The sequence below is a fragment of the Phodopus roborovskii genome, unplaced genomic scaffold (assembly GCF_943737965.1).
Source record: "Phodopus roborovskii unplaced genomic scaffold, PHOROB, whole genome shotgun sequence".
Taxonomy (NCBI): Eukaryota; Metazoa; Chordata; class Mammalia; order Rodentia; family Cricetidae; genus Phodopus; species Phodopus roborovskii.
In genome coordinates, this window is record NW_026125952.1 from 407,644 (window position 1) to 426,228 (window position 18,585).

The 18,585-nt window shown below is 36.4% G+C and overlaps 1 protein-coding gene across 1 annotated transcript in view; it reads left to right on the top strand.

Moving 5' to 3' along the window:
* LOC127218129 (SH3 domain-binding glutamic acid-rich-like protein) overlaps positions 1-18,585 on the top strand; it is an 81,825-nt gene that overhangs the window by 48,009 nt on the left and 15,231 nt on the right. Inside the window, exon 2 of the mRNA XM_051179138.1 lies at positions 17,431-17,616. Within this exon, the coding sequence (XP_051035095.1) occupies positions 17,431-17,616 (186 nt within the window). The remainder of the gene's footprint in view (positions 1-17,430; positions 17,617-18,585) is intronic.

Here is an 18,585-nt window from a genome sequence, read left to right on the forward strand (position 1 = left end):
CTCTTAATCAACTCCAGTAAACCATGGTGGTGGTGTGGTGGTGATGGCAGTGCTGGTCATGGTATATGTAACTTACAGAGGCCAAAAAGTTAGAGTAATAGTGCAAAGAAGCCTTTTAAGTTTTCCAACTCTAGGAAAACATCTTACAATAGGCAGCAGAAATATGCGTGATGTGCAGCAAAAAGTCATCAGGACAGCTGTTGCACTCATGAAATTACTGTAGCTGTGGCTACCAGGGCAAAACTTGCACAATAATGAGCCTATCATCATTTCATTATGGATAGGTCAGGTAGCTAGTAAGGCCCAGCCACTTCTGAGGGAGTAGTGGCAGTTAATGTTTCCTGGACACGGAGTATCCTTTTTTAATTTTTCAGTGACATGAACACTGATAAGTTGCCAGCAAATAACCTTCCACTCATGCTCATAGAAGCAACTCTAATTAAATTCAGTGGATCACACACAAAAGACAGGAATAAGAAGAGGGCTATGGGAGGGCAATTTAATATCTTGACAAGGTTTTCAGCAAGAGAAGGAAGGGGGCAATAGAAAGTAATGGGGATGAAAATGACAAAAATCTCACTTCCCAATTCAGGCAAAATAACTCAAGTTTGGCATTTCATCCTTCCACCCATTTTTTAGAGTTGGGAGTTGAGTACAGGGCCATATAATTGCTAGAAAAACAGTTTACCAGGGAGTTGTGTCCCTAGCCCTTGGTCCCCTCTTTAGTTTTGGAGACCAGTCTGGCCTTGATCATGTGTTGATCCTCCTGCCTTTGCTTCTTGATTGTTGGAATTACTGACATGTACTCTGCTTCCCAGTTCCTCTTCCACTTTAAAAATAAATTATTAGTTATTGTATACATTTATTTATATGTATCAGCCTGATTTATGCAAAGGCTACAAAATGGTACCAGATTTATTGGCATTAATCATGCAGTGTATATATCCCAAATTGTCCTCTCTCTTGGTTGCATGAAAGAGCACAGGAGCCTTTTTTTCCCCTGTGACTGGATATGTTGATGAAGCCAGAGGCATTTGCTTTTTAGAGTAAACCATTCCAAGGAAATATGTTTTTAGTCCCAAGGGAGGTGTGGCTCTCCCCTCTGCAAATCCAAATGGGAAATTACTGCAATTCACAAAGCATCTTGGTAGAAAAGTGTAAAATGATTGCAGCCGTCCTTTTTGCATGGAAAAATTTATAACATTACCGATAAACTCCATAAACATGTAGTAATTACAGGATATATTTGTGACTTAATTTAAGTAAAATAAACTGCATAGGGTGTTGTAGTAGAATTTACAGGTCCTTACAAATTATACCTTCATTTAAATGAATCCCAGAGGGATACAGTGACAAAATAGTACCTGGACTATTCATCTCAGCTGAGTACTTGTTGTAGATGAACTCTGAATATGAATTCAAAACTGATCAAAGATTTACTTTTCATAAATCTTTTGTAGTGAAAATGGCCAGTTTTTTTTCTTTGAATAAAATTCTCAAGTAGAATTTGATTTATTTCAGCAAACCATTTTCTGAATGTGTAGAATGTGTGTCTTTATTTGAGAAATGAATGTATTCAGTGTAGCCTCAAGGTGAAAAAGTATTTAGTACCATACCATTAGATAAAGAGGAAAAATATAATTTGATTGCACCAAACTCCAGTCTTGAGTTAAGATGTAGATCTTAAAATCTTACTGGGTTTAATAAACACCACATAACTAAAGAAATTTCCTAAGACTTTTCCTGAAGCAAGAAGCACCTAATGCTCTTCTAATGATCATAAAACAAGTTTGGTGTATAAATTCATGTAATGGCATTTAAAGTCTATTTTTAGTTTCATAATTGGATTTGAAAACAAATTAATGCTTGAAAATGTGTCTGACAAGATGTATATTACTTGAGTGTAACTATTTCAAGTGTGATATTCAAGTAAACATGGTAATTTTTGCTTTCATTATATGTTTAAATGTTGATCTGTTTGGTTTGAATCCTTTGATCTACCATTTTCTGGCTGTGCTGTTTTGGCAGAAAGTTAACTACTGTGCAAACTGTTTTCTCATTAACTAATATGAGATAGGCAAAGTGCTTAGTGTAATAGCAGGCAGGGAAGTATTTGTAAGTGTTTCACTGAAGTATGGCAAATTGAAATTTTAAATGTTTATGAAACGGAAATAGCATTTGCATATCTTATTCTCCCCATAGAATATGGGGGCAGTGGTTACTTTGCTGGGTGTTGCATATAAACATGGGCTGAGGGAAAAATGAAAATTGCTACTTATTTATCAAGCCCTAATTTAGGTAAGATTCGTCAAGCAGGGAATGTTAAGTTAGTATTCTTTTTCCAATACTTTCTGTGTTTTTATATCAAGACAAAAGTGCAGTTATTTATAAGGAGTTTCATTCATTCTAGAAGGTCGTTGCTTTTGCTCTGTTTTCCTACAAAGTCATCAAATGGCTAGTATTAAAAGCTTGTTGTATTCTATAACAAATTATTAAAAAACATTTGTTATATAGATATTTTTAAAGATCCATACATGTTTGAGGAAACTGTATTTGCTGAGAAACAAAGCAACATAATATTTACGACATCTGTCTGTGGTTAATTATACATAAGGTACTTTGAAAGACAGGTAGTTTGATGCTATGGCAATTAGATACTTTTCAGCAAATTTGGTGTCATCAGATCACTAGGTGATGCCTTAGAATAAGTCACTCCCCTTAGTATTCATGTTAATGAAGAAAATGAAACAGATCTTTCTGTGTTGTTATAAAACTAGCCCATATATTCGCCAGCTTCTTTCTTTTGGGGGCTTATTGATTCCTATTGGAACCTAAAGGGAATTGGGGCACATTTATAGCAATCATTTGCACACTTAAAAAAATATAAAATGCATAATTCAGTTCCTGTAATTTTATTTTCTTTAAGGTATGCCTATTCTTATAGATAAACAAAGTAAAAAAAAAAGTTTTGTTTGCATAAGTTTTAGTTCTTACACCAGTCATTAGTCTTTCTTTCCTATCCTTTATTAGCACTTTTTTTTCTAGCACTGGGATATGAGCCCAGGGCCTAGAGCATGCTAGACAAAACGCTCTACCACTGAGCTACATCACTAACCCCGTGTATATTAATTTTAGTAAGGGTTTTCTTTTGTTAATTGCCAGTTGTCTGTCCTTTAACTTGAATAAAATTAGATTGATTTCAGCAACTCTACACTGAAGCAGGATCAGGATGCCTAAGACAGAAGTGTTTGTTAAGTGAATAAATGCTTTTCAGCTTGTCTAGACTTTCAGTGAGGTCATGATTCACTCTCATCTTTTGGCACACACAAAGAGACTTGGTTTTATAATAAGAGAAGTTAAAATGTAACATCACTGACAAGAATCAATTTCACAAAAGGTAGGTTACCTTACAAGGGACTCTTGAGTGAATGCATTATGTCTGGAGGTAGAAAGTTAAGTCTGCTCAATGAATTTTTGAAGCATCCATGATTTATATTTTTAATTGAATTGTTATACAAATTAACTCCCACAATGTTTTTACTTAATCAGGTGGTAAAATTATAGGCTTTCATCACCCCACACAGCATTTGATTATCAGATTAGCTTCACCTTGGAAAACCTGTAGGACAAGAATGAGAAGCTATTTTATAGCCAAAGTATATTGTAAGTGGTAGTTGTTGGCAACAGTATCCTTTGTTGATCTTTTGCTATTGTGCACAACTTGTAGGCAGAGCCACTGGTTTTAGTATTCTCTTATTATACATACAAACAGCATTGAAACATTGTGATTCCTTCCAGAGCAAAGGGCGTGTGTGCTTACTGCTCATTATAAAAGATACAGGTCTCTTAGTTGGACCACATTTGTCACCCCATAGAGCAGGAAAGAGGTACAAGGACATGTTGATGTTCTAACTTATGTCTTGGGTGTACTATGTTTTCTTGCAATACCTTAAAAATTATGACAGGCTTGTTTGATAACAAGTAGGTTAATGTTTCAGGCCCTTCAGTACTTCTGCCAGTAGTACTTATTGCTGGACAGACTGTTCCTTTTGGCAGCAATTACATTGCACAAAATTTGCAAGTACAGTGCTCAAACTTCTGTTTTAGCAGTCTTTATTTACGAGCTTACTAATTTTTTGGACCATTTGACTCTGGTCTTGCTTAACTAATTAGGCGATATATGGCAGCTCTTCTCAGCCAGACGGTTCGGAGCATGTTTTATTGGCCTGAGTGTGGGAGTACATTTGTGGTGCTCTCTGGAATGTCATCTGGGGCACTGTGTTCAGCTCAGGCTTCAGACTTGTTACTTTTCCTGCAGCAAATGAATTTGTTATCCTGGGAACAGAGTTTTCTGGTCTAATGAAGTAAAATCTTTTCATTCTCTTTGTAATGATAGCACCTCATCAGTTGTTGACTGGGGCTGGGAGTGGGGGTACAATACTGTAGCTGAGATAGTCAGAAAAAAAAATTGGTATTTTATTTCTGTTAAAAAGTGCTTTCTGAACAAATGTGTAGTCTTTTAAATATGAGGAGTATGACAGAGATTCACCACCAGTTTGTATGTATTTAGTATTTACTGAGAAAAGCCTAGGGCAAATGATTTTGGACATGCTGATTTCTTCCTTTTTTCTTCTCTGAGAGAGGACCCCACATGTCCTAAACTAGCTCCCGATTTACCCTTAAAGCCATGATCCTCTTGCCTTTACCTTCCAGTGCTAGACAATCACTCTGTCACCTGAATGATGCCTCTAGTTCATTTTTTCCTGTTTGTGCATACCGTGTGTTTGTGTAACTAGACCAATAATCATTTCCCCAGTCAGCCTGTGCAGTCTCAAAGAAACACTGAAATAAAAAAATAGATTGTTAAACATTTATCAATATATATTTTCCTGTGGGGATTTCCAACGAATTTCTTTTAGAAGTAAAACAAATTACAATGTCAAATGTTTGCATAAAGCCATTTGAACTCCTTTATTGTAAGTCAACTATACCTGATGGTCTGATGATGACTTTTTAACTAGGCAGCAGCTTTTAAATTTTCCAGTGTGCTAAAATAAAATCTGTTCACAAAAATAAATAATGAAATTGCTTGCTTTATAGTTTGCTTTATAGCTTTATAGTTGAACACATGATATACAAAATCAGAAAGAAGTATTTGCAAATATTATCCTGTTATAAAACACATATGGAGATTTGAGGTCTCCTGTTATTGGGCCTTTATATAGTAATGATTAAGGATAAATAAACTGAATTATAAAAGTTGAACTGAAAGCCAGACAGGACTATTTGTGCATGACTTTATTCCTAGCATTCTTTTTTTTTCCTCCCTGAGGCTAAGGTAAGGAATTTAGGATGACCTGCTTTACATTGCAATTACTAGACCAGCAAAGGATGGATAGCAAAATCTTCCCTTGAAAACAAGCAAAAATCCAAACAATAACAAATAAATGGATTTGTAGTTGTGATTCATTTCTAGGAATTTGATCATGATGACAATTTGGACAATTTGTTCCTGCATTTAATGCTTTTCTAGAGTAAGCTGGCTGAGATGCTATCTGTCCTGACTTGATTGTTGCAATTAGCAATTGTTCAAATGTCCTTGAATTTTTTTCTTTTTACCTCTTTTTTTTCTTTCTACTGTAGTACTCCTTTTGAATTTTAGAAAGTCAATGTCTTAAAAATATGCTTCTTATATTGGGGCAGGTTTTGTTTATGGGAAAACCATTTCATAGGGCATGAAATGCAGTGAAACAAATATAAAAACATCTTCCTTTTCCTTTGGGGAAAAGAGGACAGTGGCTTATTTTCTTTTGGTGGAAAATAATGAAGAACTATAGTTCTGAGAACTTGCATACGGCTCTGTGCGGTAGTATGGGTATTATTTGTATTATTCACAGAATGGTTTGGGGAACTTTTTGAGGTTTGGGCAATGAGTTTCTAACTCCTTGTTATTTCACAATATTTTTTGTTACCTCTTCTTCTCAGACATGAATATTGGTGGAATTTTTACCATGAACAAAAGTGATAAATTGAATTGTCAGGCCTTGAGGATCGAAGCTTATTGACTTCGGAACTTTTCCTACTGCTGCATACTTATCTTTATGCTGGGGGGTGGCAGCGCTTTTCTTTTTGGAGTGAATTGCCACGTGATATAGCCAATTTCAGGAAAAAAAATGTAGCAATTTTATAATGTGGCTAGATATTTTTTTATGTGACGATTGACTTTGAGGCTTAAGAATTTTTTGTTTAATGAAAGTATTGTTTGACAACATTTACTTTACAGTCAGCTTTCTGATAGACTGTTACGTTACAACTATCTTATCAACTGTTGTTTAAACGATATAACTTGTGAGCCTTGAACGTTAAGAATTTTGTTGTAATTTGCAGCTTTCAAAGCTTTGGAAGGAGAATTTGTTTTGCCAGTGGTCCTTTAGTTTTTTACTGGGTTTTGGTTACTCAGAGCCCTGTAATATGAATGAGAAACATTACTTGCTCAAACATTTGCCAGCATGTCACATATCATTTGCCTCACAGTGGCTTCCTAGCAACTGCATTGATCTTTTAGCACCTTATATCCTCATGGGTTGTTTTTTTATTGGTAATGATAGCATCTTCAGAAAGGTTTTATTGAATTATACATGTAAATCTTATTATGTTTGATTCAAAAGTCTGATTCCTCATCTACACACTTTCATTCTCATAAAACCCCAGAAGTGATTTTTCCTGTATTGTGGCTTTCTCACCATGGAGTCATTCATTATGTTTAATACTTTGAGGGCAGTGATTCTTTCTAATTCTCTCTCTCTCTCTCTCTCTCTCTCTCTCTCTCTCTCTCTCTCTCTCTCTCTGGCACATTAGAGCTTACTTTCATTTATTTATTAATTCACTAGCTACATATTTATAAAATAAGCTGTGAGTCAGATACAGTAGCTACTAAATGACATGATGAACAAAAGGGCAAGGTCTCAGCCATGTGAGAACTTATAATTTACAACCCAACTAATTTTCTAGTAGGTAATGCAATAGGCCCACAGCTTCTCTTATTTATGATTTTTGGGCTAAATTTCTGAGAGATGGGTGTTATTATTATTATTATTATTATTATTACTATTATTATTCTCAGCAAACAAATGATGAATTTGCAACTCAAAGGGTTAATCGCCTTGCTCAGCCATACACAACAGCAGAAATTATCTGAGATTCAAGGCCAAGTCAGTTTGGTCCTGTAGTGGTTTTCTGTGATATAGAGCAGATTATTGAAAGTTCTTCATCTGAAATCAACATCTATTCATTGTATTATAGTGTCTGTGGGTCAGAAGTTCTGGTATAGTTTCGTTGAATTCTCTGCAAACCTGCAGTCAAGGTGTGAGCTAGTACTGGCTTCTGGCTGGGAGGCTGCGCTAAGTCAGAATCTACTTTCATATTCGTGTGCTTGTTGATAGCACTCATTTTTCTTGAGACTCCAGATTTTGTTTCCTTCATTGTAGACAAAGGAAACTCCAGGGTTAATCTTGTAAAGAGAGCCTGGTCTAGCATAATATTACAGTGGTATCCCATCCCCTTTTGCCATATTCTCTGGACTATAAACAAGAAGTCCTACCATCATCAGAGTGAAGGGATTTCACAAAGAAGTACATCTCTGGTAGGGTTTCTGAGGAAGGAGCGCATAGTAGTCTTTAAGTTCTTGCTCGTCTTTTAATAAGCTTTTCTTTTTCTTTTCACAGTTGAAATCACAAAAATACATACTTTTCTAGCATTTCGTTTTGATGTTGTTGATGTTTCCCCACGTTGCTACACAATAATACAGTATGTTCTTGCTTTCAGTGTGCACACAGTACCCTTTCAAGCAACCACATCACAAACATTTACGTGAGTCTGAATGGGTATATATACAGAAAACTTTCGCATCTCTACTGGTGAAAAGAAACAGAACTAAACTCACCAGTTTCTTCAGAGACATAATTTTCTCTCTTTTATTTACTTAAATAAGGAATCTGAACATGAAATTACAAGATTAAGAATTATGAGCATTTCCATGGCTGTTGGCACACACTGGGCAAAAGCCTTTGATTTTACTTCACCTTCTCTGACTTAACCACCCTCAGCACCAGCAACTCCTTTGATCATATGATAGGAACATTATGATCACTGAAAATGAAGATGATGCTTGTGTGTGCCCTTTAATTCTCATGATTTTCTGGAGAGGAATCTTCAGGGCTGTGGAACAACTCTTAGAATCTGGCTCTACTTGTAGGTGAAGACAACATACATCTTAGCCTTATCGATTTATGTCATACCTGTGGATTTGTTTTTCTTGTCACAGTGAGCTTTTTCTGTAGTGGGACAGAGCTAGTTTCCTGGGACACTTGGGAAATGCATTTGCTTCTTTTGGAGGAGGTATGTTGTATGACTTTACAGATGTTATATGCACACCCCTTGGCCACACGTTTCTCAATAGTCTGTCAGCAGAAAAGGAAAAAGGAAAGATGGCCAGCTAATGTGACACACTATAGACTGGCTAAGAGTTGTTATCAGGTTAACACTAGTATTGCTTTTCTTGTGAGTCAAGAACTGATAGAGTAGATGCTTACAGCCTTCTTTTTTAAAAAGGCATCCTGTGAACTGCAGATTTTAGCTACCATATTTGGTTCTCATATGCCTGCCCTGTGACTTCACATCAGCTGTTTGAGGATTTGTGTTTTTGCTTATCCTTATATGGGAAGGCTGCCTGGTGACTGACTGACCGGAATTAGAAGGCCTGTAACATTAGCAGGAAGTGCCTTTAGGACACAGTTTCCTTACTGCTGGAATTTGTTACACAGAGAAAGTGACAGGATGGAAAACATTTATTTTGTCTGTAAATCACCATTCCATTGTTTTTAATGCTCTTATAATCATTCAAATTCCTTTTATTCTATTATCAGGATTCTATTCTCCCAAAGAGGATTGAAATCTATACAGAAAACAGTTCTACTGAGTTCTTAATGATAGTGATTAAGGAAGGAAAGTGGGAGGATGAACAGTTTATTTTCAAAATCTTAAGAGTAACACCAGTCTGGAATTTTTGAATGGAAGATCTATAATGTTAGAATATTACTTGTTCCAATTATTGTGCTTTGACTGTTGCTTCTAACAGTGTGATTTATTTGAAGGAAGGGCTTTTCTTTAAAGATACTCCCAAAGTTGCAAGAATAGCCTAGGGTACTTGTTAGCCCCATTTCCCCTGAATAGTCATTTCCTGTAGTCTTATGTCACTGACACTTTTGTGAAAGCATGTCATAATGTTTTCATTATATACTTGCATTTGTCCATGTACAAGAAAAAGGTTCCAAATAGAGACAGTTTTATGAACAGGCAATATAATTCATATGACAGCCGTTTTCTTCAGAAACCTACAGGCACAACCCACTAACAGTATGCATAAAACTCCTGGGGAGATGGGTAACAGTAGTGCATGCCTCTAACACCAGGACTCTGGAGGCTGAGGCAAAAGGATCATGAGTGTGGACTATGTATTGATACCCTGTCTCAAAAAAAAAGTGTATCAAGGAATAGGGATGGTATTCGGGGACAGAATAATTGCTTGTGTTACACAAGACCTTGGTTTTGATCCTCAGCACTGCCAAACAAGAGCAACAACAATAGGAAAATCTTAAAGGGAAGGGAAAATGTTGTAATTAAATGATAATCTTAAAAATAAACAAAAAATGACACTAAAAATAATCTCCAGGTTTTCTTGCTATTACTTTAGAGCAGGCTTTGAAATGAAGAATGATACAAAATTTATAATGAGCCACATCTGTGCTCAAGACAACTTCAATAAGTCAACAGATGATCTAATTAGCAGGAGGCATCAACCATGGTAGTACATTATTTGTTATTCTGTATACTTAGTTTTTAAGTGGTGATTTTTACTCTATCAGGGATTGGACAAGTATGTGATTTGGAACAAGTTCTTTAATCCATCTGAGCCTTAGTTTCTTTGTCAGAGTGTCTGCAATGAAAATAATACCAGCTGCTTCAGAAGATTATTGTGAGAATAAAATAAAATAAACATGTAAAGAGCTTATCACAGTGCCTGGCTCATAGGAAACACTTGATAAATACTAATTATCACATTGTACTTTACAATCAGCTTACATGTGTTGCAATGCAAAAGGGACCTGATATGTAGAGCCTATTGCTAGCACATTCAGTACATCTATTCTTTCCCCTTATTATTCTAGTCTTAATTCATCCATTTCCCTGTAGCAGAGTTATTTCAGACTTTGATTAAGGGCTGGTTAGATCTAATAATTAAAATCATGTATTAGTTTAGGATTTATATTTTATAATTATAATTTAAATTTTCCTTAAGTATCTAAATTTTATTATTGTCATTGTTATTATTATTATTTTCTTTTGTTTTTGGTTTCAGTTTTGGTTTTCTGAGACAGGATTTCTCTGTGTAACTACCCTGGCTGTCCTGGAACATGCTCGGTAGACCAGGGTGGCCTTGAACTCAGAGATCTGCCTGCCTCTGCCTCATGGGTGCTAGGATTAAAGGTGTGTGCCACCACTGCCTGGCTTTTATGTTATTTTTATTGTTTAAAAGCAGTGAGTGACCTTGAGGCCTAGATTGTATTGAAGAGTAACATTTTTAATTAACAGTAACTCCATAACATTAACAGACAGGGTCAAATACTGAACCCTTTCTACCATTAGAGGATCCCGTGTTTGTAATGGGTATCTCTGTGAGTTCAAGGCCAGCCTGGTCTACAGAGCTAGTTCCAGGACAAGTTCCAAAAAAATAGAGAGAAACCCTGTATTACCTTTGAAATAGTGTCTCTCACTATGCTGCTCAGGCTGGTTTCAGGTCTTAGGCTCATGTAATTATCATCCTTCAGTTTATCAACTAACTGGGATTATAGGTACATGTCACTATGTCAGGAAGTATTAATCTTTATAATATTTTATCAGTCTTATATAAAGATTTCTCTTAAGTTTATTTATTGATTTATTTGCTTGCTTATTTATTTATTGTGCATGTATGAATGCCAGAGGACAACTTGTGGAATGTGATTCTCTCTCCACTATGTGGGACTTAAGAATCAAACTCAGTTTATCTGGTTTGATTGCAGGTATACACCAGTTAGCCATATTGCTGGCCCAAGAATTTCTTAAAACAATAGCCGTAGAAGGTAAAATAAGCGAAAACTGGCAAATGTAGTGAAATAACATAAGATTTGCTGCTGTTAAAGGATGTCTAAATTTGAATTTTAGTTCTGTCATATACTGATTTTATGAATTTGGGTAAATTTCCTTAGTCTTTTTGAAACCCGGTATTCGAATCCATAACATGAAAATCAGAATACATACACTACAGGGTATTATGGATATTTTGTGAAAAAATACACATGAAGCACTAACTATAGTTAACTTTCAGTTAATTGTTATCTACCATGATAACTATTATTGATATGAATAAGAGGCCAAATCTATTTCCCAGCAATTTTGCTTGTGTATTTTTGATTTTGTGTATATGAATCTTTTACATGCCATCTGTGTCTGGGCACCACATGACTTCCTGGTACCTGTGAAGTGCAGAAGAGGTGTTGGATCTCCATCTGGAACTGAAGTTACTTGTGGTTTTGAGCCACTGTGTAGGTCCTGGGAAGTGAAATCAGGATTTCTGCAAGAGCAGCCAGTGTTCTTAACTGCTGAGCCATCTCTCAACTCCTCCCAGTTTTTTCTGGAATAGCTGCAACTTGTAATCTAGTGAATTTGGAAATAATAGTAGGGAATATTTTCTGATAGCTCAAAGTTTCTCTCTAATCCAAGTGAACTCATAGCTTTTAAGACAAGAGGCTCTAAATCTTGTGAAACTTTTGGGCTTTTTCTTTCCATGGTTTTGCTAAGAACAGCTTCAGTCTCCCTGATGTGGAATATGTTAAGGTTTTGGTACTTTATAGAGCTTTGGAGATATCTAAAGGTACAAACTTTTCATCAACTTTGTTCTGGGACTTTCAAGTGTTATTTTGGAAAATATAAGGATGTAGGAAAATCTGTATGCAAACAGTGATCATTACCAGTGTACAAGAAGCATTGTTAGAAGGAATGTATGTTGGCTTAAAAGGAATGTAAGTTAGCATATTTTACATTTCACAGGCACCTCTACTTCAAAAATAGGTGGAATATCTTACACTGAGAAAGGTGACTATGGCATAACTAAACTGCACTAATAAATATGTCTCCAGTTCATTTTTCATCACTGTAATATGATACTTGAGGTGTTTAATTCAAGGATTTTTTGAAGACATGTTTCCAAATAAAAACTGAATTATGAGAAATCCACCCCATTTAACCTCTAAGATGATGAATATCACTTTTCAGTAATTTCTCATATATTGCTAATTATAGTCACTTGATATTTTCTTGAATATTCTAGGATCTCTGACTAAGAAGTACAGCCGGATTGAGTAACAATGAAGTTAGAGTTTTATAAAGAATATAAAACTTTCTTCAAGTGTAGGTTTGTCTTATTGATTCCCAAATACTTAGTGTAGAATGATAAAATGATTTACTTTCAAATACACAATGTGGAAATGGAAAAAGCCATGAAGAAATCCTACACATACTGGGTTTATTTACCAAGTGATCAAAGTTGATGTCACCCTAGTAAGTTAGTATTCTATCAGGTGTTCTCTGGCATGGTAGAATGTGAAAGTTGTATATCATTTTTACTCTTTCCCCCAAAATTCATAATGTCTCCCAGTCTAACCATATGAGAAAAACATAGGGTAAAGTCTGTCCTGAGAGGCATCTGACCAGTGTACTTCAAACTTGCCAAGATCATGGGGAAAACAGTATGAGACACTGTCACAGACCAGAGGAAACTAAGGCGACATGATGACTAAATATAATCCTGAGAGGGAACAGGAAGATGGAATTAAAGGGAAAAGTGATGAGGTTCAAATAGTCGGGGGTTTAGTTGATAGTATGGCACTGATATTAGCTTCTTACTTTAAAACAGATGTAGTTCTTTGAGATAAGATATCGATAATAGGAGAAACTGGGTAATGGATGAATGGGAATCTGTGTGGATAAAGATAATGGGCAAATTAAATTTGATGTAAATTTTAAAAGAACCAAAACAGGTTGTTTGGCTGTGCTACACTTAAAACTGTTGTAGATAATTAAGTACTTAACATTAACTTTCTTATCAGACTCATGCATGTACTGTATGGGAAGGCAGAAGAGAAAGGTATGGCCCCTATGCTCAGGTACCTTATCAGCTCACCAAAGGGCTATAAACATCAGTGTATGGAATGATTGACAATGTGACAAATAGCCTTGCCCCTCATTTCCATGATTTCACTTTTTAGCTGTTTGTGGCAAACCATGATGCAAATTATTGATGAATCCAGAAAAAATATTTCATAAAATTTAAATTGCCATACAGAATAGTGTGATGAGATCTCATGCCATCCTGTTAGTCTCAGACAGGGTGTGAGCAATCTCTGTCCAGTATCTTTACGCCCTATGCACTACCTGTGTGTGTGCTAGGTGAGAGAGAGAGAGAGAGAGAGAGCACAATTACATAATTCTTGTGAAAATACATAGTTGTACCATAAAAGCTCAATCCTATGAACAATTTCAGTGATGAATGGGAGCCTAATACTATGCGGATGAGGTGGGACTGCCGCAGGATTAGGTGGGACTGCTGCAGGCTGGTTGTTGTAGACTGCTTGAAGTCAGAAGGAGATAGTAGAGACCCTACTGAGAACTCCACACAGGGAATGGACCTGGAGGAATAGGTTAGAATTGCATTAGTGGGGACAAGTACTGTAGGAGGTCTTTTCTTTCCCACCTGCCAGTTCCCAAATAACCAACACAGAGACTTAATATTAATTGCAAATGCTAGGTCCATAGCTCAGGCTTATTACTAACTAGCTTTTACGACTTAATCTATGTGCTACCCGGAAACTCATGGCTTTTACCTCTCCTGCATGCCTGCTTCTTTTCTGTTAGGCTGGAGACTCCTTTGACTCTGCCCTCTTTCTTCCCAGCATTCTGTCTGCCTGGAAAATCTTGCCTAGCTATCAGACAATCCGCTTTATTTTTCAATGAAAACAATACATATTTACAGTGGACAAAGATTGTTCTACAGCAAAGCAGTAGTCTCCCTTCTTAATACTAGCATAGAGAAAAACTTGGAAATAGCTTCCTGGAATTACGTTGGAAGGCATTTTCTGTACCTTTATCAAATAACATTTAGAATTTATGTAGGGGGTTCTCTAGGCAAAAATCTCAACTTCTAACCCATGCTGGCCTCAAAACCAGTGATCTTCTGGCTCAGTGTCCTTAAGTAATAGGATTATAGGCATGAACCACTGTGCCTGGATAGGGGAATTCTTTCTTAACCTTGTCTCTCTCCTTCCTTCCTCGGTTTTTTGTGTATGTGTGTGGGGTCCATATGTGTGTTTGCTTATTTTTGACTGAGTGCAGGCACACATGCATAAGTGTGTGGGTGCACGTAGAGGCCCGAAGTTGATGCTGGAAATCATCCTCATTTGCTCTTCCACCTTGTCATTGAGGCAAAGTCACTCAGTCAAATCCAGTTTGCTAACCAGCTTGCCCTTGCCATTGGGGAATTCTTAATACTCACCTTAACTTGGAATTGTTGCATTGTTGTAAACCAGTATGCGTTGCAGGCTTTATTTACATGGTTGATTGTGACCCAAGAATTTTGAAAATATAATAAAACGAGAGGAAAGGAAACTCTCGCTGCTATTAGTTCATTTCCAAGCACTGTTAAATAGCTTTGCACAGGTTATGCAAAGGCAGGATTTTTTGTTGTTGTCAAGTTGCCCTTCTGAGTACAGTTTGAAATAAAGAGAACAACTGGGAGAATTTTTATATCTGAATTTGTAAATGAGGGAGTTGACTGGATTACAAATTAGAATTTGCCGAAAAGAAAAAAAAATCTTTAACTACACAATTTTTTTTTTATTTGTAGATCTCAGTTATTTGTAAGGAATATATTAGCAGTAATGTAGCACATTACTAAGCTTATTTTATAAAACTAAGCCTTCAATTTAAGTACAGTGTGTTGTCACTCTGGGGCTGAGTTTTCATAACTTGCCTGTGTGTTTGTGTGTGTGTGTGTGTGTGTGTGTGTGTGTGAGAGAGAGAGAGAGAGAGAGAGAGAGAGAGAGAGAGAGAGAGAGAGAGAGAGAGAGAGAGAGAGAGAGAGAGAGAGAGAGAGAGAGAGAGAATGGAGGCAGAGAGAATGTTTTTCCTCGGTTACAGTTCGCCTTGTTTTTAAGAGAGGTCCACACTGTCCCAGAGTTTGCCAAATGGACTAGTAGTGTACTGCAGGGATCTGTCTAGCATTGCCTTTCCAATGCTTACATTATATATGAAGGCCATCATGCTCAGCTTTTAAAAAACTCCTTCTGGATAAAAATTCAGGATCTTATGCTTGCTTCCCAGGCCCAGTTTTATTGATCTTTACTATGTTCACCTTCTTTGACTAAAAACATGAAGATGGATAGAGATTCTTACCTTGGTGCTGACATTATTACACTTAGCCTAAAGGCATTGCTGATAGTAACTAGTGTTTACTCTTCCTTTTCTGTCATTGGCTTTGGAATTCACTGGTCCCTTCTCACTTAACCATCCCGTGTTGTTCTCATAGCATCTAACTTAATAGTGTGTTACATTTGAGTTTGTGTGTATGTCTCAGGTCTCCCAGTAGATTGTAATACTTAGAGAGGCAGAAGTACTACTTTTCTTTAGGCATAAAGACTCAAAGTGTTTATTTATCACTAATGATGGATCTAAGAGATACTATTAAATCATTGCTAGGTACACTTTCTGATGATAATCTGTTAGTATGTATAATTCTTGTTGTTGAAATTTTAGGTTTATGAAAGTACCACATTTTGTATCTACTCAGATCTATAAATAGGGTGACAAGTCACAAATTACTTGGTGCATTTCATGTTGACTGAACTCCACTACTGTGTGACAGAGGTTGCAAGTCACTGACTTGAGACTTCCTTCCAGCATTAGCACACTAGATGTTTGTACTTTTTGGCTCGCCGTGATTTTTTAAAATTTCTATTTAGAAATGAAAGTTTAATTTTATATATTAGTAAAGAAATAGCACTATTAGGATAATTCATCTTGTGGTATATTTTATTAGATTGTAATTGATCTTTTTGAAAGGACTTCTAATCGTCCACCTAAATAGGCACTAGAAATTTACTGGGGTAAATTGAGAAGCTTTTCTTGAGTTGTATTCTTTAAAGTGAATTAGGTAGCCATGGTTACAAATAATTTGGACCAAAGTACAAGTCCTACATGTATACATAGTTATGGGAGGGAAATGTGAATTTGGAAGGGCTTTGCATATGACTTTCTTTACAATTTGATTTCCATTGTGTGTAATACTTCTTTGTAATATATTTTACTTTGACTTTTTTTTAAATGCCTCTGCTTTGTGTGTCCTTTGAGCATGACAGAATAAAATAATTTTTCTTACGTATTCTTTATATAGTCCAGATAGTTTAAGAAGTGTCATAGTTATATGAACATAGGCATGTGAAATCAGGTTCTCAAGCAAATGCATTTCATAGGAGAATCCTAGGAAGTTGTTACTTGGTGTGATAAGGAAACAAAACAAGTATGTACTCTCTACATAATAATCTAATGAGGTAGCACAGACATGTGGCAGTTGTCTTAACTGTGCATATTATGAGCTAATGAGTAGTATAGGTTATGTTGCAAACTTAGTGTACAGGCAGGCTCAGCTCTTCGGTCTGAACCATAAAAATGAGGCTTGGGTGATTCTGAGGCATATAGAGTCACTTCTGCTGATCAAGGTTCTTGAACTAGGCATTCTTGTGTAGTTAGTGATATGAATGAGCAAGAATTGTACCAGCATTATTCTATATGGGAACTTTTAGTGCAAAAAAAGGGGAAAGATAGAGCTGTAAAAGGATCTTCATTGTGAGACATCATCAACAAGACAGTGTTGAGGGAAAATGTATCTTCTGCACCACAAATTTCATCTGTATCTAAATTCGTGTCTGCTGGCTCCTAAGCAATGACTTTGTTGAAATCTCTATCACTAGAATTGAATAGTAAATTATTTTGACCTCGTAGTGAAGATCTCATTACTTTTCATTAAAACTTTGTCATTTTTTGTTTACTTTTGAGATTGTAATTTATACTTGTTCCTTCATTTTGCTCCCTCTAAACATTCCCATACACATCCTCTTCCACTTCCCTTCAAATTCATGGCTTGTTTTTTCATTAACTGTTATTGCATGCATATATGATTTGAATATACATATATTGTTAAAAAAATCTGCTGTGTCCAACAGAAGAAAAGAAAGGAATAAAACTAACAGTATCATTTTGCCCATCCCCTTTGGCTCCTAGATTAAGAAGAAGCAGCAGGATGTACTTGGTTTCTTGGAAGCCAACAAAATAGGATTTGAAGAAAAAGATATTGCAGCTAATGAAGAGAATCGGAAGTGGATGAGAGAAAATGTACCTGAAGACAGTCGACCAGCTACAGGGTATCCTCTGCCACCTCAGATTTTCAATGAATCCCAGTACCGTGGGGTAAGGAAGCAATTTAAATCTTGTTTCCTGAAATATGTTGCTTCAAATGAATTTACTCCTGAAATATGTTGCTTCAAATGAATTTACACCTTTCACTTTTACCTCCAAGCCCATGTAGAGGCATTTTTTTCTGCACACAGTCATTTTGCCTCTGCAGCCACACTAAGCAGTTACACAGCATTTTGCCTTCCAGGAATAAAAGTCAAATGAACAAACAAAACATGTAAATGGATAAGGGAAGATACTGGATGTGCAGTTGACTTTATATTTCCTCAATTTGATTTCAATGAGGCCATGGCCTGATTATTGGCTATCATCTGGGCTCTCTCATGTTGCTTTCCTGGCTTCTGGGATGTAGATTGTCTACTGAAAATTACTCCTCTGTTGGACTTCCTTTTAAGGACAGTTCTGTTCTCTCCTCTGAGTGTTCCTCTGTAGATCTAGTATTTTTTGAGACAGCTGAGACTAGCCTCAAATTCCTATATTGCTGAAGATGAGCTTGTACTACTGATCCTCCTGCCTTGGTCTCTGACTGTTGATATTGCAGGGGCTTTCCACCATACCCAGGCTTGAATAAATGTTTTCAGAGGCACCAGTACAAAGCCTATGCAATGCTGGTTTATATAACACTGAAGAGGATCCTTTTCTTTTTTATGATAATATTTTTTATTTAAATTTGAAACAAGCTTGTTTTATATGTCAATCCCAATTCCCTCACCCTCCCCTCCTCCCCTGTCCTCCCAACCCCATCCCATCCCCTGTCTGCTCCCCAGGGAGGGTGAGGCCTTCTATGGGGGATCTTCAAAGTCTGTCATGTCATTTGGAGCAGGACCTAGACCGTCCCCCTTGAGGGCTGAGAGAGTATTCATCTATGTGGAACGGGCCCAAAAGTCCATTCGTATACTAGGGATAAATAGTGAGAGGATGTCTTTTCTTAAAGAACCTCTTATTGCTAATTAGTGCTATCTA